We start from the raw sequence: 20,768 nt of genomic DNA on the forward strand, positions 1-20,768 counted from the left end.
CTTTCCATCTCTCTTGCATCCAACCCACCACCACCCCTACCCCTCCCAACTCTCCACGAGTTGTCTGGGTTTTGTAAAAAAAATGTCTTTAACCTCTCCTAGAAGACTGCATGGTACTGGGTGAGGCAAGGACTTTCTGCACCATGAGACATCAACTTTCAGACAGGCTAAATAGACTAGCTAAATTTGACCAATAGCAATCAAAGGTTTCTTTCAAAAAGCTATTAAATCCTGAAACTCACTAAGACACACAGCCATTTACTGTAAACTGATTGTTTTGAAAACACAAATACCAGCAGCCTTTTTGAAGTGGTTTCTACTTGCTTTTCAATCAAAACAAACATACTAAAGAATTATTGCCTCCTTGACCTAATGTCCACACAATTTACTAGTGATGATTGCATACTCTTGCCTGATCAGTTGCTGTGGTAAATGATACAAAGTTACTGCTAGGATCCCGCACAAATGCAATATAAAAAGAAACAATTTTTGAAATGTGATTGAAATACATCTATTTATAAAACAGAAACGAGTCAAATTAGTTTATTCTATTACAGAACAAGCTTGCAAAGCTATAACATTGCTCTTAAGTGAATAGCACATACCCTGCATTACACAAGAATTTTTGTGAAATTCACATTGTACCTCCTGTCTTCTCCAGCAGGTTAGAGACACTGCGTCCAAATGTCCGAGCTCTGGCTTTCCAAGTTGCGATGGTGATGGTGGTGAGCAGGGTTGTCTGTAAGGATTCTTTACCATTACAGCCCCACCCGGACATCAGAAGCCAGATTAGAGCAACCAGTTGCCTTTTCAAAATTGGTGCACAAGGAAACTGAACCTGAAGCTACCAGGACCCCTTTAGGCTGTAATAACATGCCACATTGAAGACACTCACCCCCTCCTCAAGTGGGTGCCCCAGTTGCGTGCACCATAAACAAAGCCAATGTCCACTGCATATTTCTGTATGAGTCAGTGTCTCAAGCAATGGGCAGATGTTCCAGTCCAACTTGATCTTGACATCCCCTCCCCTTCACCCCACTCACTCTTCCCCTTCCTTCCCACCTGCTTTCCTATTCCACCAGGAATTCCTGGGCCTTTGTTTTTACATCTTGCACTGCCACTTTAATAATTTATTTCTTTTTTTAAAAAAAAAGCAGTGCATGAGACAACTTCCCACTCCATTGTGGAGTCACTTTCTGTGAAACTGTGTGGCTAGATGCAATACTTCCAAGTTGGAAATCATAGACAAATTTCTGCTGCAGCTCCATAAACGATGGTGCAGAACTCCATCTGCACCTTAATTCAAAAAGATACATCTTAAAAAAAAAAGACATGAAATACTAAGAAGTCTATACTTGAGAACTAGTTAGGCTGCATTCATAGTACGCACGAGTTGGGCCATGTTACCCTTAAACTACATTCCATATCGGCATGTAGTGAATCACTACTTTCATCAGATCAAATGGCTTCAAGTAGAAATCAGACTTGTGACAGTTCTGGTGAGGAGCCTTTCTTGGAGCTGTGGCAAGTTTCCATGAAGTATGTTACTTTGAGTAAAGTATCTGCATCAGTAAAACAAAGAAAGAGCATCAGTGATCCTATGGATACCACAGACAAACACTACTTTCACAAATACAAGTATAAACATGTGTTCCTGTCATTCAGATTTAATAAAACAGTATCATTCGTGCAACTGATTTTGTTTTCATTTTCAGGGTATGGACATTATTCACAAGGTTGACATATTACCCAGTCCTCATTGTCATAAATGAGTGGCTTGCTAAGCCTGGTCAGACGACAATTAAGAGTTAACCACATTAACTGGATTAGGATGACTTTAGGAAAAGTGACATGTCAATCAGATTTCAAACCAATTGTTAAATTGTATGTTTGGCAACAATCTATTTGCAATCTTTTCTACTGATGTCAGTTTTTTTTTTAGTGAGAGTCATTATAGCACAGAAAGGTTATTTGGCCTGAAGCCCATTCCAATCTTCATAGCCCTGATAATTTATTTCCCTCAACTGTCTATCCAATTTCGCTCTGGAATCATTATTTCAATTCACATCATCTTCAAAGGCTGCAAGTTTAAGCTCATTACCACTGGTTACATAAAAATGATTTTCCTCTCAACTTTTCTTTATCTATTCAAAAGGTTTGTCATAATCTTTATACTGCATTTTCAATTTCCATCTGCCGTTAAAATCATGTTTTGAGGGGGTCTGGCCTGGTCCATAATAGAACAGAAAGAGGCCCTTCAGCCCAAGAAACCCATGCCAATTATCAAGCATCTATGCATTCCAGTCCCACTTTTCAGTAATTGATCACATGAAATGCCGTAGCACACAAGGATCATCTAAAGACATCTTAAATGTCATGATGGTTAAGACTAACTTGAGCTAAGTTCTCTCATTACTGAAACCATTTTGTGAATTTCCTCTGCACTATTCAAAGACTTTCACATTATTCTTAAAGTATGATGACCAAAAGTGGCTCAATACTCTACTTTGGGCTAAACTTTCTAGAGAATCAACATAATTCCAAATTTTTTGTATTTAATATCTCCATTCATGAAGCCAAAGAACTCTATTTGTTAATTCCTCTTTCAACGTCTGATTGCTCTCAGTTAACCTGCAAGGTTTCTTTATCTCTGCACACTTTAGAATGTTATCAGCACGCTTGTATCTCCTCTATTCCTTCTGTCAAAATGCATCACCTCACATCTCGTATTAAACTCCATTCACCATTTGTTTACATATCCTGCTAGCCTGTTGCATTCCATTGGTATAGCCCCACTGTCTTCCATATCGAAGTGAATATTGTCAGTAAGTTTTCCAAATGTACCTTATATCCCAAAATCCAATAGTTTGTCTCAAAAATAGTTGCAACACTGAACTTTGATAAATACCATATTCTACGATCTTTCATTGAAAAAGAACTATTTACAAAATTTACTATCCTTAAGTCTTTGTTTTAATCCATCCTTTTCCATGAACCTCCATTTTGTTAACCAGTTTATTATGATGTACTTTGTGAAAAATTTCTTAAAATCCATACAGACATCATCTATTGCATCCCCTTTAACCTTCCCTTACTTCAAGAAAAGTTAATTTGAGTAATCAAGCATAACTGCCTTTTCCAAATCCATTAAAAGGCAAAATACAGCGGATGCCGGAAAACTGAAACAAAGGATACTAGAGAAACTTAACATGTCTGGCTGCATCTGTGGAGACAGAAAGAGTTAATGTTTCAAGTTCAGTCTGACTCTTCTTCAGAACCCCCGTTCTGATTCAAATAAAAGTATTAGTCTATGGTACTTGCTCCAGGTTTTAAAGTTCCTACAGTCCTCCTCCCAATTTTACACCTTTTCTTCCTTTGCCTTTAAAAGGCACTAATTGGGCTATGGGTCCCACAGATCCAAGAAGCAGTAAATCACCCAAATTGCCATTCTGTTAACCTGCTGGGGGTAAAGGTTGAGGCAAGCTAATGAATAGGAGATTAAAGAAATGATGACAAATTACCTGTAACCAAGTCCTGATCCATCTGCTCTGAGACACTGCTCCAAGATTGAGGGAAAGCCTGAAGATTTGCTAGATTAGCAGGGCTGATATTTTTAAGTAAGAGCATCCTGGATAGATATCTTTCATAATTGTTAATGAATACTCAGTGATGGAGTGACGACAAGTTAGAGGGTCAGATGAACATTTTTTTTCTGCCAGTTGCCTGAATCCTCCTATAACCAACCACTTATATTTACATAGAGTTGATGTGCTATCAGTACAAGCCAAGGCACAAAGTGTTGGGGTCCCACATTCAAAGCATGAAAACCAAGGGAGGTGGCTGAGATGTTGGATATAAATGTGGTTGTTTGGAGGTAGAGAAAGGGTGGTGTTTAGTAAAAGGAGCTCATTTTCAGGCTGGCAAAAACAGGGTAGTACCTTGAAAGGAATAACAATAATCCACCGTCATTGCAGTTGCAGCACATTCACCCACCCTGCGGGTCTGCATCTACAGCCACCCCCTCCCCCTCCACTGAATCAAACAAGTGTCTTTTTAAAAAGCCTAATTGGGGACCCTCTGACATAAATAGGATTCCAGCTGCCACTTTTTTTAAAAAAACTGACCAGGTAAATTCCCCTTATTGCTCTATGTCCTTTTACAAACATCCCCACCTTCCTCAGGCTTTCAGGAACCAGTCAGAAAACCAGGTTTTGAGATGGTCAGTTGCTAGCTATCTCTCTTGACATGTCTAAATACCTGTCACAGACAGCCACCCTGAAAATGAGGTCCAGTAAAAGTATAACCAAGAACTGCAGATGCTGGAGATCTGAAACAAACGGAAACAAAAATTGCTGGAGTACCTGTGGTGACAGAAACAGTCACCATTTTGAGTCAAGTGACCCTTCTTCAGGACTTCTCAAGAAGTCAAAATGTTAACTGTTTCTCTCTCCACATTTGCTGCCAGACTTACCAAGTTTCTCTAACAATTTTGTTTTTGTTTGTTCCAGTTAACGTATGTCAGGCCTTCTCCTGAAGACTGCCATTTAGATTATGCGTTGAGCAACTACTCACACCAGCTTGGATATGGTCATAAAGCAAAAGAATGCTCTACCAGCAACAGCGCAGAAGAAAGAAGGACTGCACTGAATGGAACCAAAAGAGCAATGTGAACAGGAATTGAGAGGCCAAGTATTACATATCCATCCCTCCCAGGCTGTCCAGGATGGAAGGTCTGCTTTCTCAAACACTAAATTAGCAAACTAGTAAAGAGGTACTTTACACTATAATTCACACCGGCCTACCTCCATTTGAGATCAGGAGCTGCTCACTCCAAAGTGGACTTGAGGCCCTGTTCCCACACTGTTGGGATTTTATGAACAGCATTTCCCCTCCAACTACGACTCTTCTGCCACCCTGAATCAACACCCACCCCCATTACTGGTCCTACATTTCCAGTGAAGTTACAGTATAGTCATAGAGATGTACAGCACGGAAACAGACCTTTCGGGCCAACTCGTCCATGCCGACCAAATATCCCAACCCAATCTAGTCTCACCTGCCAGCATCCGGCCCATATCTCTCCAAACCCTTCCTATTCATCTACCCATCCAAATGACTTTTAAATGCTGCAATTGTACTAGCCTCCACCACTTCCTCTGGCAGCTCATTCCATACACGCAACATCCTCTAAATGAAAAAGTTGCCCCATAGGTCTCTTTTATATCTTTCCCCTCTTACCCTATGCCTATGCCCTCTAGTTCTTCTCTTCCCCCACCCCAGGGAAAAGACTTTGCCTATTTACCCTATTCATGCCCCTCATGATTTTATAAGTCTCTATAAAGGTCATCCATCAACCTCCGACGCTCCAGGGAAAACAGCCCTAGCCAATGCAACCTCTCCCTGTAGCTCAAATCCTCCAATCCTGGCGGCATCCTTGTAAATCTTTTCTGAACACTTTCAAGTTTCACAACACCGTTCCGATAGGAAGGAGACCAGAATTGCACGCAATATTCCAATAGTGGCCCAACCAAAGTCCTGTACAGACACAACATGACCTCCCAACACCTGTACTCAGTACTCTGACCAATAAAGGAAAGCATACCAAATGCCATCTTCACTATCCTGCCTACCAGCAACTCCACTTTCAAGGAACTCTGAACCTGCAATCCAAGGTCTCCTTATTCAGCAACTCTCCCTAGGACCTTACCATTAAATGTACAAGTCCTGCTAAGATTTGCTTTCCCAAAATGCTGCACCTCGCATTTATCTAAATTAAACTCCATCCACCACTTCTCAGCCCACTGGCCCATTTCATCAAGATCTCGTTGTAATCAGAGGTAATCTTCTTCGCTGTCCACTACACCTACAATTTTGGTGTCATCTGCAACTTACTTACTATACCTCTTATGCTCACACCAAAATCTTTTATATAGGTAAAAACAATTACTGCAGATGCTGGAAACCAGAGTCTAGATTAGAGTGGTGCTGGAAAAGCACAGCAGTTCAGGCAGCTCCCGGGGAGCAGTAAAATCCACGTTTCGGGCAAAAGCCCTTCATCAGGAATGGTGCTTTTCCAGCACCACTCTAAAATCTTTTATATAAATGACGAAAAGTAGTGGACCCAGCACCGATCCTTGTGGCACTCCACCGGTCACAGGTCTCCAGTCTGAAAAAACAACCCTCCACCACCACCCGCTGTCTTCTACCTTTGAACCAGTTCTGTATCCAAATAGCTAGTTCTCCCTGTATTCTGTGAGATCTAACCTTGCTAATCAGTCTCCCATGAGGAACCTTGTCGAATGCCATACTAAAGTCCATATAGATTATATCTACCACGCTACCTTCAATCCTCATTGTTACTTCTTCAAAAAAATTAATCAAGTTTGACAGACATGATTTCCCACGCATAAAGCCATGTTGACTATCCCTAATCAGTTCTTGCCTTTCCAAATACATGTACATTCTGTCCCTCAGGATTCCCTCCAACAACTTGCTCACCACCAAAGTCAGGCTCACTGGTCTATAGTTCCCTGGCTTGTCCTTACCACCTTTCTTAAACAGTGGAACCACGTTAGCCAATCTCCAGTCTTCCAGCGCACACACAAGTTATGAGGTGGAGGGGCCAACATTAAAAGGATACTGCCTTCTGTAAAACCGCTGGACATCCTGAAGCCACTCCAACATATCTGCTACAGATGGACAGAGGCATGAACGCTCAAGAACTGCAGGCAACCCAATGGTATCAGCATGTTTCTCGTACATTTGGAAGCACATTGTCACTTGATTAGTGGCTGTGTCCCGTACCTTTTTCATTACACTCCTTGACAGATGTTAAAAAAGAAACCGTTAGATCAAGCAACATTGAATAACGAAACATATTCAAGTTATAGCCACACAGATAGCAAAGTGTATTTTAAAGACACATTGCTCCCTGGTTTTCAATAAAGTCTCTTTCAGGAAAGTCACAGTTACCACAATTTTGGCCTAAGTCCACAGGAATAGAAATCAATTTTAGTGGTAATATAAGAATATTAATTTTCAATTCAGCTTTAAACATTGCATTCATGCACAACCAATGAATTTAAGATAGTCAATAACTCAGATAGCAAAATCCACTTGGTTCATTTATTTCAGAGCCAAAAGGCTCTGCATTCACACCCCACCTCATCATCATTTGAACACAGTCGAAGCTGATATTCCAGTTTAATAAAGGAATGCTGCATTCTAGTATTTTAAATCATGTGCTTGTCAAGTTTGATTTAATATCGATGACACAATTTAAAGATCAGGACATTTTTCTAGTGCCCAAGCCAGCAATTTTACTGCAGCCACCAGAAGCAGATCAACTGGTTGTCATACAATGTCATTTATGGGATCTTCACTTGTCTATTTGGTTTACTACTACTGCACAAGTGCTAAATAGATGACAGTTACTCGTGACAAGTTTTTTATAGCATTAGAATAGCTTTGGTTTGTTTGCTTCTGTCATTGTTCTCCAGAACCTTTGATTGGTCTGGATGATCTTTCAGAGTTCTCAATGTGCAACAGGAGAATTAACGAAGAGACAACAGCTTACTCAAACCAAAAGTCATTGTTCGGACTGAGCATATTCTGGAAAGCTATGAGAAATGTACAAGTAGTCTGAATTTTGTAACTTACATAAAGTTCCTAGATGAAGTTTCATCAATAAAATCAATGGGCAGCCAATCCACACTCAACCAAAAAAAAACTCATCCCCATTTAGTTTCCCTAATTGCATGGAGCTTAATGACCTGATCTGTGATTTCAGTGAACATCAGTAACCGGCTTCAGCAAAGTGTTGGGAAGATAAGAAAGTACATGGGGATAAAAGCAAAAATTACTGGAGAAACCCAACTGGTAACACTTGTGGACAGAGAAATAAGAGTTAATGTTTCAAGTCCAAAATAACTCTTCTTCAGAACTGAAGTGAGATTAAAAAGACTAGTTTTATAATGTAGAAAAAGTGAAACAAAAAAAGAGAAGTCGGGGGAGGTTAGCTAGAGGAGTAGAGATTAGAAATAACAGGTGTCTCAAAACAAAAAGCAAACAAGTGATAAGAGGAGAAGAGAGATAGGTCCAGAGTATATGCTGACAGCAGTTGACAGAAACTGCTGGAAATACTTGATAGAGTGAACTTCAAAAGAGAATCACCATTTATTATTCAGTGCCTAGTAAATATACTTCAAAAACAAACTAACACACTTAAACCATTCACCTAACTTCAGATGTTAAAAACATTCTTTCAGACTAAATATTAAAGGCTGCAAGCTCCTCAGAAAGTAAACCCTACCAGAGGTCAGTGCCAGATGAAATAAGATAGCCAATATTCTACATTTCTCCTGGTTTTCAGAAATTACATTACCAGTCAAAATCACAAATACTACCATAGAGAGAAAAAATGTGCTTAAATGAATCAAAATGGAGCTCATAGTGAATGGGAAGTTCAGTCACGTGAAGGTAGGATATAAATGCATTTCTGCCACAAAAGCTCTTAAACTGACCTTGGCTTATTCAACTCAGGGTACAGAACTGGCAGGAGCTGTATTCTCCAAAAACAAAGTAGCATTGTAATAAACACAAGAATTAACAAATGAGTGCTTAGGAAAACAGCTGTAATTCTATTCATTTTCAGCAGAAGTCTAGATCGCTTTAGGCTAACTTTCTTGTAGGTGCTATCAGCATTTCCAGAACAATAAAAATGCATATTTAGTGCCAAATCTAGCTTGACTTTGACAATAAACAAGCTGATGTTTGTACAAATTAATGTCGCAAGACAGTACTTTAGGGTTAAATATCAATAGATGAAGGATGCTGGAACCTACATTTTCTCACCAAGGGTTTCCAAGTTGATTGTGATAGCCTGGGTGAGTTTGTATTTCAGACGGTTTTGTAGATCAGGGAACTCTCGAAAGGGAGTATTCATAAACATAACTTTGTTGCATGCTTGCAGTTGCTCTGCCAAGTTACTCAGCGAACTCATGATTGGGATACATTCCTTCAGTGCACTTTCCCACAAATTCTGTTGCTTCTCAATAACATGGAAACATTTCTCCAGGACTTGATGAACAGCCAGCAAGGCTTGTTTCTGAGCCATGACTTTCTGCTACAGTAATCTAATCAGAAAATCACAAGAAAGTAAATCCAATCAACAAGAAAAAATATCCAATGAAATAAAAGTATCCAATGAAATAAACAGGTAAAGCACGTGTTTGATTTCTATAAGTGATAAGACTATTAAAATATAACCTCTAATATGAATTAGCAAATCATGTTTTTTAAAACTAGATACCAAACACATTCTGAAAATATCTTGTTATTCTTGCAATTAGATTTTATATTTCCGGTTAGCTTTCTCTTGTGCTCTAATTTTAACCCCCTTGTCAACCTTTTCATCATTTGGTGTTTTTATATTCTGTCCTTCCTTCTGACCTGCGTAATTATGTTCCTACAAAACGGATACTATACTTATGGACTTTCCTTCAACACTATGGTTCCCACAATCACCAGGAGCTCGGTACCGAGTAAGTTGTTGGAGTTGTGGACTGGCAGGTGATAAATCTCACACTGTCAACATGGCTTTGTGAAAGGGAAATCAATTTTTTTGGAGTTCTTTCAGGAAGCAACATGCACTGTGGATAGAGGTAGATGCATTTTCCTCAGATTTCCACCAAGAAAATTTACAAGAAAATGTATATTAGGTATAAATGGTTGATGTTCTGGTTGGCAAGGTGTAAGGAATGGCCAAAGGGATCAGTGCTGGAGACTCACTGTTTTACAATTTACATTAACAGCTTAAATAAAAGGGACCAAAGTTAAATTTGCTGATGACAAATTCAGGAAGTTGTGAAGTGTACATAATAAGGTGAAAAAAGGGATAATAAATGGGTTTAGTGAGCAAGAAAAGATCTGGCAAATGGAGCATCCTGTGGAAAAATGTGACATTGTTCATTTTGGCAGGAAGAATCAAACTGGATACTCTAAATGGTGAGAAATTGCAGAGTTCATGGATGGAGAGGAATCTAGGTATCCTAGAGCATTAATTTAAAGAAAGGTTAGAATGGAGGTACAAGTGTTCAGGTATCCAACAGAATGTTATTACTTACTGTGTGAAAGATCAAGCTTTGTTACACAGGGCAGTAGTAAGACCACATCTGGGAGTACAATGTACAGCACTGGACTTATTACTGAAGGTTAACCATAGCAAAAACATTTAGAGAAGATTTACAATACCTGGAATCTGTGTTTGAGGAAAGTTTGGACATGCTCGACAGGCATCTGCTGCAGTTTCAAAGAGTGGGAGGTGACTAGATTGATAAATAATACTGAGAGGTTTGGAGAGAGTATACATGGAACTTATGATTTTTCTTTTAGGAGAATCTAGAACTAGGTGGTCACTTTACTGTAAAGAGTCACCCATTTCAGATGGAAGATCATGGTTATGAGTGTTTGGAACTTGCCTTTTCGAAAGATGATGGAAGCAGTGTATTTGAAATGCTTAACTCAGAGGTACAAAGATTATTGATTAACAAGAGGGTAAAGGTTAATGGGGCAGACAGAAATACAGAATAATCAGATCAGCCATGGCTGACTTTTGCTCCTAATTCACATGCAACAAGTTAAAAAGGCTAGAGTTGAAATGTTAATTCCTCTGACTGTTTCCAGTGTTGTGTTCTTTTGTTGGTCTTAACTGACTATTCACATCTCAGTATCCCACCTGCAGAGAAATGGGCCTCTTATCTAGGAAGATGAGTTGGCCATGCAGCCCCTTGAGCCTGTTCCACATTCAATGAATTTACGACTGAGCTGTGGCCCATATCTCTTAATATCTTTGCTTAACAAATAGTTACTATCTCAGATTTAAAACCAACCACTGATCCGGCATCCACTGCTGTATGTGGAAGAGTTCCAAACATCTACCACCCTGTTTGTGTGTGTAGAAGTGCTTCTTAATGTCTCACCTGAATGGTCTGGCCCTAATTCTCAGAGAATGCCCCATAGTTCTACAATTCCCAATCAATCTTTTATTTTCCTGTTACTTCTTTTTTCATCATGAAAACCATTGCTTCAGCTCCTGCTTGTTTTGAAACTGTCAGCCATGTTTTCCAGACTGGAATATTTCATGCTTGTCTGGCAACCTCTTACCCTTTGTAGTCATGAGCTCATCCAAAACCCTGTACTCAAATTTCCAATAATATATTGGTGCATCCACACAGCACACACTATTGCAGTTATTGTGTTCACTGATCTACATTCACTTCCAGATCTTAGTAGATTAAATGCAAAATGTTTAAACTCCTCCATTTCATAATAGAATCCCTACAGTGTGGAAACAGGCCATTTGCCCAACATGTCCACACCAAACTTCCGAAGAGTATCCCAGATGCATTCCCATACCCTATTACTCTACATTTCCCCTAACTCAAGCAGCTAGCCTACACATCCCTGAACACTATGGGCAATTTAGCATGGCCAAATCACCAACCTGCATTTCTTTGGAATGGAGGAAGAAACCCAAACAGAAACAAGGAGAATGTGCAAACTCCACACAGATAGTCACCCAAGGCTGGAATTGAAGCCAGGTCCCTGGCACTGTGAGGCAACATTGCTAACCATTGAGCCACCCTCTACAAAAAACTAAACTGTTTGTGATTATATACAAATGATATTTTTAATGAATAAAGTATACTTTTGAAATAAAAATAACTTAGAAATCAAGAGTTAGGTTTTAAGTAGAAACAACAGGTTGAAGAAGGAATTTAATATCTGCAGGCGACAGCTTTTTTAGGAATAAATGCATGGCAGGCTAAAGTTGGGGGAATGCAGCATTGTTGAAGCTTTGGAAGGTTGGAGAAGGTCACAGAAGGCAATGGTGATATGGTGGCTCAGTAGTTAGCACCGCTATCTCATAGCACCTGAGACCTGGGTTCGATTCCAGTCTCAGGTGACTATCTGTGTGGAGTTTGCATTCTCCCCATGACTGCTTGGGTTTGCTCCGGGTACTCCAGTTTCCTTCCACAGTCCAAAGATGTGCAGGTTAGGTGAACTGGCCAGGCTAAATTACCCACAGCATTCAGGGATATGTGGGTTACGTGCATTTGTCAGGGTAAATGTAGAGTAATAGGGTAGGGGAATGGGTCTGATTGGGTTACTCTTCAGAGGGACAGCGTGGACTTGCTGGGCCAAAGATCCTGTTTCCACAATGTAGGGATTCTATGATCATACAGTAGCAATATCAAGGAAACAAATAAACATTTGGAGTTTGACTCTAACCAAACAAACCAAAGACACCTCTTTGAGTTCTAAGTCTTCTACATAAACATTTACCCTCTGCAACTCAATGAGAATTTCTGATTAAAACATTGTGTGGCATTGACACGAAATAAGATCTCTATCCCAATGACAGTTACAAATGTGGTTTGTAATGATAGCCTGCAATGGGGAATGGGTGACCCCAGGGTTAACTTTCATTGGAAACAGTGCCACGGGATCTGTTACAGCCATCTGAAGAGGCAGATAGGACCATTTCACATGGAAGATAGGAGTTGGAGATGCCGGTGTTGGACTGGGGTTACAAAGTTAATAATCACACAACACCAGGTTATAGTCCCAACAGGTTTAATTGGAAGCACACTGGCTTTCGGAGCGTCGCTCCATCACCAGGTGATGGTGGAGGGCTCAATCCTAACACAGAATTTATAGCAAACATTTACAGTGAGATGTAACTGAAATCATACATTGAAAAATTGATTGTTGAGTCTTTCATCTGTTTGAATACCGTGATAGCTTCATGTGAACCCCCCACCCCCCGGTACAGTGTGCTGAAGGAGGGTCACTGGGAGCTGAAGCGTCGCCTCTGTTTCTCTCCTCACAGATACCGCCTCACCTCCAGAGTTTTAACCCCCCACAACTTCCGGTTTTATTTAAAGTGTTCAGAGACTCGAGGAGGCCACGAAGGGGTCAAGCCCCGAGATAAAGTAACGCGAGGCCTCCCTTTCCCCCCTCCCTTTCCGCCCACATACGCACCCGCTGACGATGGTGAGTGAAGCTCCAGAGCGGCTCCAACACCGACTGCCGCCGCCGCACACCGCCATGGCCATCTCCGCGCCTGCGCACAGCTCACCCAACCGCCAGGACTACAACTCCCATGATGCTCTGCGCTTTAAATTATTTCTTACCTCGCAGGTATATGAGTGTGACTGAGAATTTACAGGCCCACTTGGTCACTTTCGTGCTCTTTTCCTCCTTAGAGTTTAAAAATAATTTAGTTGTTGATAGTGGAATTTAGAATGGTTGCTCTGTGAAGTAAGAATCCACTGTGATTGGCTGTTATCTGAGCTGCTGTGTTGTGATTGGCTAATGTCTGAACTGTTGTGTTGTGATTGCCTGCTATCTGAGCTACTGTGTTCTGCTTGGCTGCTATCTGAGCTACTGTGTTCTGATTGGCCGCTATCTGAGCTACTGTGTTCTGATTGGCTGTTATCTGAGCAGCTGTGTTGTGACTGGCAAGTCCTGGACCTGCTGCGCTGCGATTGACAGCATATCCTGGATTAACTGTGATATGATTGGCTATTAGCTGGACATGCTGTGCGATGATTGGCTGAGTCCTGCATCAGCCTTGCAGCGACTGGCTGCAGCCTAGGCCCCCCCCCCTGCACTGCATTCAATGCTGAGCAATGAAAATGCTGGAAATTAGAGGGAAAAAAAATCAGAAATTGCTGGAAAAACTCAGCTGGTCTGGTAGCATCTGTGGAGAGATATCAGAGCCAACATTTTTGATACAGTGGTCCTTTTCAGAACCTTGCTTCTGCATCAGCACCCAAGTGCACAACACAACATTAACTTGCATTTGAACAGCACTCTCTCACTCAGCACAGACAGGTCATTCAGCTCATTTTTTTCTGTCACAGTTCTTTGTGAAGTTATTCATTTATTCTTATTGCCCTGCTTGTCTGCCGTCGCCTTGCAATTTTCTCCAGTTCAAGTATTTATCCAATTCCTATTGAAAGTTATTGCTGAATCTAGCTGTTATCTCCTTTTGCCTCGTGCTATTTAATTAGAGTCAAAGAGGTACACAGTATGGAAGCAGACCTTATGGTCAACTCATTCATGCCAACCAGATATCCGAAATAAATCTTGTCGCATTTATCAGAATTTGGGCCATATCCTTCTCAAACCACCCTATTCGTATACTCATCTAGATGCCTTTTAAAATTTATAATTGGATCAGCCTCCACCACTTCTTTTGGCAGCTCATTCCATATATGTACCATTCTCTGCACGAAAATGTTGTCCCTTAGGTCCCTTTTATACCTTTCCCCTCTCACCTTAAACCTATGCCCTGTAGTTTTAGACTCCCCTACCCTGGGGAAAAGACCTTGTCTATTTAACCTATCCATCCCCTTCATGATTTTACAAACATCTATAAGGTCACCCCTCAACCTCCGACACTCCAGGGAAAATAGCACAAATCTAGATGCCTATTCAGCCTCTCCCTATAGTTCAAACACCCCAAGCCTGACAACATCACTATAAATCTATTCTGAACCCTTTCAAGTTTCACAACATCCTTCCCATAGCAGGAAGAACAGAATTGCAGGCAACATTCCAAATCGAGACAGATTGTGGGGGTTGTAGCCTAATCAATGTTCTGTACAGCTGCAACATGACCTCCCAATTCCTGTACTCAATGCTACTTTGTAATATTACCTTATATCTGTGTCCTGAGTTTTGACCCAGCTACAGTGAAGGAAGGGTGACTAATATCTTTGACTTCAGAAAGTGGAGTGGAGGAAATACCCCTGTCTGCATTGATGGTGCTGAGGTGGTAGGAAGTTGAAGCTTTCAAGGTGTAAACATCATCAACAACCCCCACAATCTGTCTCGATCTATTCACATCATGCCACAGTTAAGAAAGCACACCAATGCCAAGAATGTGGTGCTGGAAAAGCACAGCTGGTCAGGCAGCATCTGAGGAGCAGGAGAATCGACGTTTCGAGCATAATCTCTTCAATGGGCATCTTCCTGATGAAGAGCATTTACTTGAATCGTCAATGCTCCTGCTCCTCGGATGCTGCCTGACTAGTTGTGCTTTTCCAGCACCACATTCTCGACTCTGGTCTCTAGCATCAGCAGTCCTCATCTTCTCCAGGCACACCGTTGCCTCTACTTCCTCAGAAGGCTTAGGAAATTTGCCACGTCCTACAAATTTTTATACATGCACCATAGAAAGCATCCTAGCTGGATGCATCACAGCTTGGTATGACAACCGCGCTGCCCGAGACCGCAAGGAATTACAGACAGTTGTGAACACAGCCCAGTCCATCAGAAAAATCAGCCTTCCTTCCTTGCACTGTCTATACTTCCTGTTGCCTCAGGAAAGCAACCAACATCATCAAACACTCCTCCCACCCCGTTATACTGTCTGCCATCCTATTCCATTGGGAAGAAGATACAAAAGTTTGAAAACAAATACTCAAGTTTTAAAAACAACTACTTCCTCACTGTTATCAGACCTGTCATACATGAGAGTTGATCTTTCTTTGCACCTTCTCTATAGCTGTAACACCTTATTCAGCATTCTGTTCTACTACACTGATGTACTTAGGTCAGGTATGATTTGTATGGTTATTATATAACACAACATTTTCACTGTACCTCGGTACATGGGACAATAATAAATCAAATCAATTCAACGTAGTTTGGTAATCAGAGCTACAGGTTCAAAATTGGCTAAAAAAAAAGACAATTCTTTTCACATTAAAAATTAAGATCTACAAAACACAATGCAAAAGACCCGGTGAACTAACTGCCACAGGATCTTTTCAAAAGCAATTGAACATGCATTTGGTAAGTAGAAACTTGTTATGGTGGTGGGATGAACTTAGGAGTAGGAATAAAATGGGAAGTTCAGATTAAGTGACCCTCTTATACTATAATATTTTATGAAAAGCTAACAATGAGACACAATGAATCAGTACAGGAAATAATTAAGGCAATAAGTTTTAGGGATGCCATACAGGAAATGAAGGATTCGAATGTCTGTGTTGGGGGCCTAGGCAGCTGACGACACAGTTGCTGAACTCTGTCCAATCTGTGCCATTCAATCCTTCCCCATCAAGAGTAACTTTAGCTTGGCACCAGGCTATGACAAACACTCCAACAAGGAAGCATAGGGCTGTGGTCAGGCCATTGGCTTTTTGCTATGTAAGCGAACTCATTTTGGTCTCTCACTGACAAGCCAGACTCAATGTTCCCTAACATTCCCCAATCAAATGTTGCACTATGGGAAAGTAATTATACTTCCTACTCTCCTTTTGGCCAATTTGTCAGACATTTGACATGCTTGTTTGTTTGGACATGCTCACTTGAAGGTGATTCAATGTATATTATGGGTAATGGAGTTACTATTTGGAAGAATTCGATTTGCAAATGTGTTTCTCTGAATCTCTTTTTCCCATTCTATCTATTTTCCCTTCCTTATATCTCTTTTCCCAATTTTCCTCTCATTCTATCTTTGTTCTCCATCCTCTCTAATCGATGGACTTCATTGAGTGTATTTATGACAGAGATTGGTAGGTTCTTCATTTGTAATGGGGTCAAAGGTTATGTGGAGAAGGCAGGAAATTGAAGTTGCGAAATATATCAGTCATGATTGAATAGGAGAGCAGACCGGTCAGACCAAATTAACTAATTCTGCTCTTATATCTTATGCTCTATTTTCTTTCCTCGTCCCTTTTCTTCACCTCTGTTCCTCTCTCCATTTCTCAGATCCCCACTCTACTTCCTTGCTTTATTCGCTCTTCCTCCCCATCTTTACGTACTTTTCTCTATTTTCTTTCCTCTCTCTCTTTCCTTTACAAATAATCTCTATCGAAACCCCACTCTCTCCCCTCCTATCTTATATGGGGATCCAAACACACACACACCATTTTCACATTACACCCAGATGGAGCAGTTATTCACGTGCACTTCTTTCAATTTAGTCTGTAGCATTTACTGCTCACAATGTAATCTCCTTTGTTGGTGAAACCAAATGCAGACTATGTAGCTACTTTGCAGAACACCAGCGCTTTGTCCATAGGAATGACCCTGACCTCCCAGACGCTTGCCATTTCAATAAACCACCTTACTCTCATGGTAATTTTTCTGTCCTGGTCTTGCTGTAATGTTCCAACAAAGCATAATGTTAGCTTGAAGAATGACACCTCAGTTTTCTCTTAGGTGCTTTTCAGCTCAGGTTTAAACATCAACTTCAATAACTTCAGGACTTCATTGCAGTATATGGGTTCTCCAATTACCTTACATTCTCTCTCCTTGTCTTCCTCTAAAGTCCAATAGCCTTGTCATGTTTGTAAAAACAAAATTGTGGATACTAGAAATCTGAAACAAAAACAGTAAGTTCTGGAGAAACTCAGCAGCTCTGGCAGTGTCAGTAGAGAAAAAAGCAGAGTTAATGTTTTGAATCCTTTGTGTTCCCTTTCCATGTTTGTCTCATTGACTTTGCTTCTCGCCCTTTCACATCTTAATTTACACCCATTTTACATTTTTTTAAATCTTTTTCTCCAACATTTACAACTCATTTGTCTTTTGAACTGAAAACAAAAAATGCTGGAGGTCACAGCGGGTCAGGCAGCAACCACAGAGAGAGAGAGAGAGAGCAAGCTAACATTTTAAGTCTATGTGACTCTCCATCAGAACACTGATGAAGAACATCTTGGAGCTATCTCTCCATGGATGCTTCCTGATCCACTGTGACTTCTTGCATTTGCTGTTTTCAGTACAGATTCCAACATCTACAGTAATTTGCACTGGGTCTCTGCCTCTGTCAAAAGATGTTTGAGAAAATTGGTAGCTCAGGTTGAGGTTTTGGATATAAGTTTGCTCACTGAGCTTGAAGGAACAGGAAGTGACTTCACCACAGGAAATAACATCACCAACCCAAAGAAACCCAAACGTATAAATAGCAAGCAGGAATTTTCAGCAGTGCTTCGCCTGATGCCCACTGAGGATATTATTTAGTAGGCTGACGAAACATCTAGAAATGAACCTTCAAGCTCAATCTGTCAAAAGATTAAAGAAACGTTTTCCAGTTAGAAAGGTCATTCTGGACTTAAAATGCTAACTCTGTTTTTCCCTCCACTGATGTTGCCAGACCTGCTGAGTTTCTCCAGAATTGTGTTTGTTGTAGTAGGATGGAACCATTTTTAATCCTAAAGCAATCAAGATCAAGGCAGCATTGACATAAAGTAATTGCCAAAAGAAGCAAAGTGCGAGTTCACACAAAGCCTTTTCCCACAGTGTACATACAGTATGATTTGGAGATGCCGGTGTTGGACTGAGGTATACATAGTTAAAAATCACACAACACCAGGTTCTAGTCCAACAGATTTATTTGGAGGCACTAGCTTTCAGAGCGCTGCTCCTTCATCAGGTGGTTGTGGAGCAGCGCTCCAAAATCTAGTGCCTCCAATTAAACCTGTTGGGCTATAACCTGGTGCTGTGTGATTTTTAACTTTGTACATACAGTATGTGAGGGATGCTGCATCCACTGCCTGAGGAGCAGCATTGACTGTTGTAATCAAGAGGCTCATTCATTATATAAGAAACAGGAAGATGTGAGAAATGATTCTCACTCTTCAATAATTTCAGTCTGAGTCAAATTCCGAAGCAGGTATTTATTAAAACATTCATATAAGAATGGGTGTCCGACAAGTAGGCACACTGATCAACAGGTTACATCGCAAGTTATACAGTTCAGCTGAGTCTCTCGGTACTCCTCTTTTAGCTTATTGGCTTAGCATGCAACGCGTCAAACCTATCATAAGCTACTGACTTCACTCCTCCTCTGTTTACTTCTCCCGCTACTCTAAGCCTGTCGCCCCTTACTCTTGTTTGTTTCTTGCCTTATTTGGCCTTATACGTGACAAAGTGCAGGTGTTAGCTTGACTGTTTCACCACATCCCTCTGTGGTCTATTGTTAGCGTGCACCCCCCATCACTGCAAGCTGTGTACGTGCTTGCTAGATCAACACTTCTTCCCCACACTGAGCCTTATGACCTGTTTGTGGTTGTGTATGTGCTAGGATCATAGTCATAGTCATAGAGATGTACAGCATGGAAACAGACCCTTCGGTCATGTCTAAGGCCAATCTGTTCTCCCAAGCCATTCTGCTGGTTGCATCGAGCTGCTCTGCTATACCCTTGACTGCATCCCTAGTGTAGTTAATGAACATTGTGGTTCTGTTCGCCGAGCTGGGAATTTGTGTTGCAGACATTTCGTCCCCTATCTAGGTGACATCCTCAGTGCTTGGGAGCCTCCAGTGAAGCACTTCTGTGATGTTTTTTCCGGCATTTATAGTGATTTGTATCTGCCGCTTCCAGTTGTCAGTTCCAGCTGTCCGCTGCAGTGGCCGGTATATTGGGTCCAGGTCGATGTGCTTATTGATTGAATCTGTGGATGAGTGCCATGCCTCTAGGAATTCCCTGGCTGTTCTCTTCTCCCAAACTCTGAGTAGTTAATGAACCTTTGTTGATTATAGAAAATATAGTTTATCCAATCCACATTCTTGTTGACCGTTACCCACCAGAAGAGAGCCGACTCAAAGTCTGCTGTAATCTGATTGCGACCCTTGAACTCATCTGGCACCCCTCTAGGAACTCCTATAGAGTCCAGATAGATACGATCATCAAAAGAGGTATCCAATAATGATCTTTTACTCTGACCCATTTTTGTGACAACTTTTTCCTTTTCAAATGCCAAGGTCAGTGGGGTTGCCAATTGCACATGTGCCTCCCCAGTCAGGAGGTAGGGTGGGTCTCCGCATTCTCCCTCCACAGTACCACCACAGATCCGCTCGGGGGACTTGCAGCACTGAGTAGTTCCCTCCCTTGTCTATTCCAGTCACATTTTCAATATCGATACACGATTTCAGCTCACCAACATCTCTGAACTGATTTAGACCTTGTCTGCTAACACACGGTGTGTGATTGCTGACCATAGCCAATCATGTGGAGGGGGATTTAAATCTTTCTTCTCCAATGGAAGGAACATTAGTGATAGGGAAGTACAATTCCCATTATTCCACGCAGTCTTATTCTGATAGAGGGTGATCATACATTCCATGCCCTTCCTGTCTCGCTGCGACCCAAGCGGAAAGGGAACTACTTGGGTCACTGGCCTACTGGAGGCACATGCACAGCAATTGCTTTTATTCTGACTTTTCACAGTGTACTTTACCCATTCAAGCCAGGCATTTGAATCCCCGTAACCAATTTCTATCTTGATGGTCTGTTTTAAGTCCTTTATCTCTATAATCTGTACTACCTTAGGGTCATTGGGAGGGGTGAAAGGATATGCCTGTGGCATCTGAGTGCTCTTTTTATTCACTTCGACTGGCCACTTTCCTCTGCCCACCTGTATGCGGAAACAACAGCCCGACAAAACCTTCCCATTTGCCTTTATTTCTATCCCAAATGTTTCATTTAATTGGACCTGTCAGGAGTCCCCTCCCAGAACCACCTCGTGCCATGTGGTTTTCTTTACTGTTAAATATATCGGGTTACACTTTGTATGGGGACACTCAAAAGCTGGCCGGAAGGGGCGCCGGTGTATTGTGATGAGTTGATTAATCCAAGTACCATTCCCCAAGGCCATCCCCGTAGGACTTAATGTGTATATCTGAGTTGCTGTACTGTCTCTGATTTTCTACATCTCCACAATCAACTGGGCTGCAGGCATCGCTATCTATT

The 20,768-nt window shown here is 41.2% G+C and overlaps 2 protein-coding genes across 2 annotated transcripts in view; one reads left to right on the forward strand and one right to left on the reverse strand.

The window, feature by feature from the left end:
* Nucleotides 1–528: 528 nt before the first annotated feature.
* Nucleotides 529–13,132, reverse strand: airim (AFG2 interacting ribosome maturation factor). The gene is made up of 5 exons (XM_043717889.2): nucleotides 13,045–13,132; nucleotides 8,844–9,134; nucleotides 6,641–6,820; nucleotides 3,522–3,640; nucleotides 529–1,562 (listed from the first exon to the last, which is right to left on the reverse strand). Exons 2-5 carry the CDS (start codon nucleotides 9,113–9,115, stop codon nucleotides 1,480–1,482), a joined length of 654 nt encoding a protein of 217 aa, XP_043573824.1. The 5' UTR covers nucleotides 9,116–9,134; nucleotides 13,045–13,132; the 3' UTR covers nucleotides 529–1,479.
* cdca8 (cell division cycle associated 8) overlaps nucleotides 13,111–20,768 on the forward strand; it is a 61,661-nt gene continuing 54,003 nt past the window's right edge. Inside the window, exon 1 of the mRNA XM_043717888.2 lies at nucleotides 13,111–13,203. Within this exon, the coding sequence (XP_043573823.2) occupies nucleotides 13,111–13,203 (93 nt within the window). The remainder of the gene's footprint in view (nucleotides 13,204–20,768) is intronic.

This window comes from Chiloscyllium plagiosum, unplaced genomic scaffold (genome assembly GCF_037043375.1).
Source record: "Chiloscyllium plagiosum isolate Xiang-an unplaced genomic scaffold, Cpla_swu_hap1 HiC_scaffold_30, whole genome shotgun sequence".
Classification (NCBI taxonomy): domain Eukaryota; kingdom Metazoa; phylum Chordata; class Chondrichthyes; order Orectolobiformes; family Hemiscylliidae; genus Chiloscyllium; species Chiloscyllium plagiosum.

Bases quoted from the DNA above. Each gene is read 5' to 3' on its own strand.
- airim (XM_043717889.2), bottom strand. From the start codon at position 9,115: ATGGCTCAGAAACAAGCCTTGCTGGCTGTTCATCAAGTCCTGGAGAAA. The intron at 6,821-8,843 runs GTAGGTTCCAGC...ACATCTGTCAAG, and splicing joins GAAACCCTTGGTGAGAAAAT to GAGTGTAATGAAAAAGGTAC. The intron at 1,563-3,521 runs GTAATTTGTCAT...TTACTGATGCAG, and splicing joins GGATCAGGACTTGGTTACAG to ATACTTTACTCAAAGTAACA.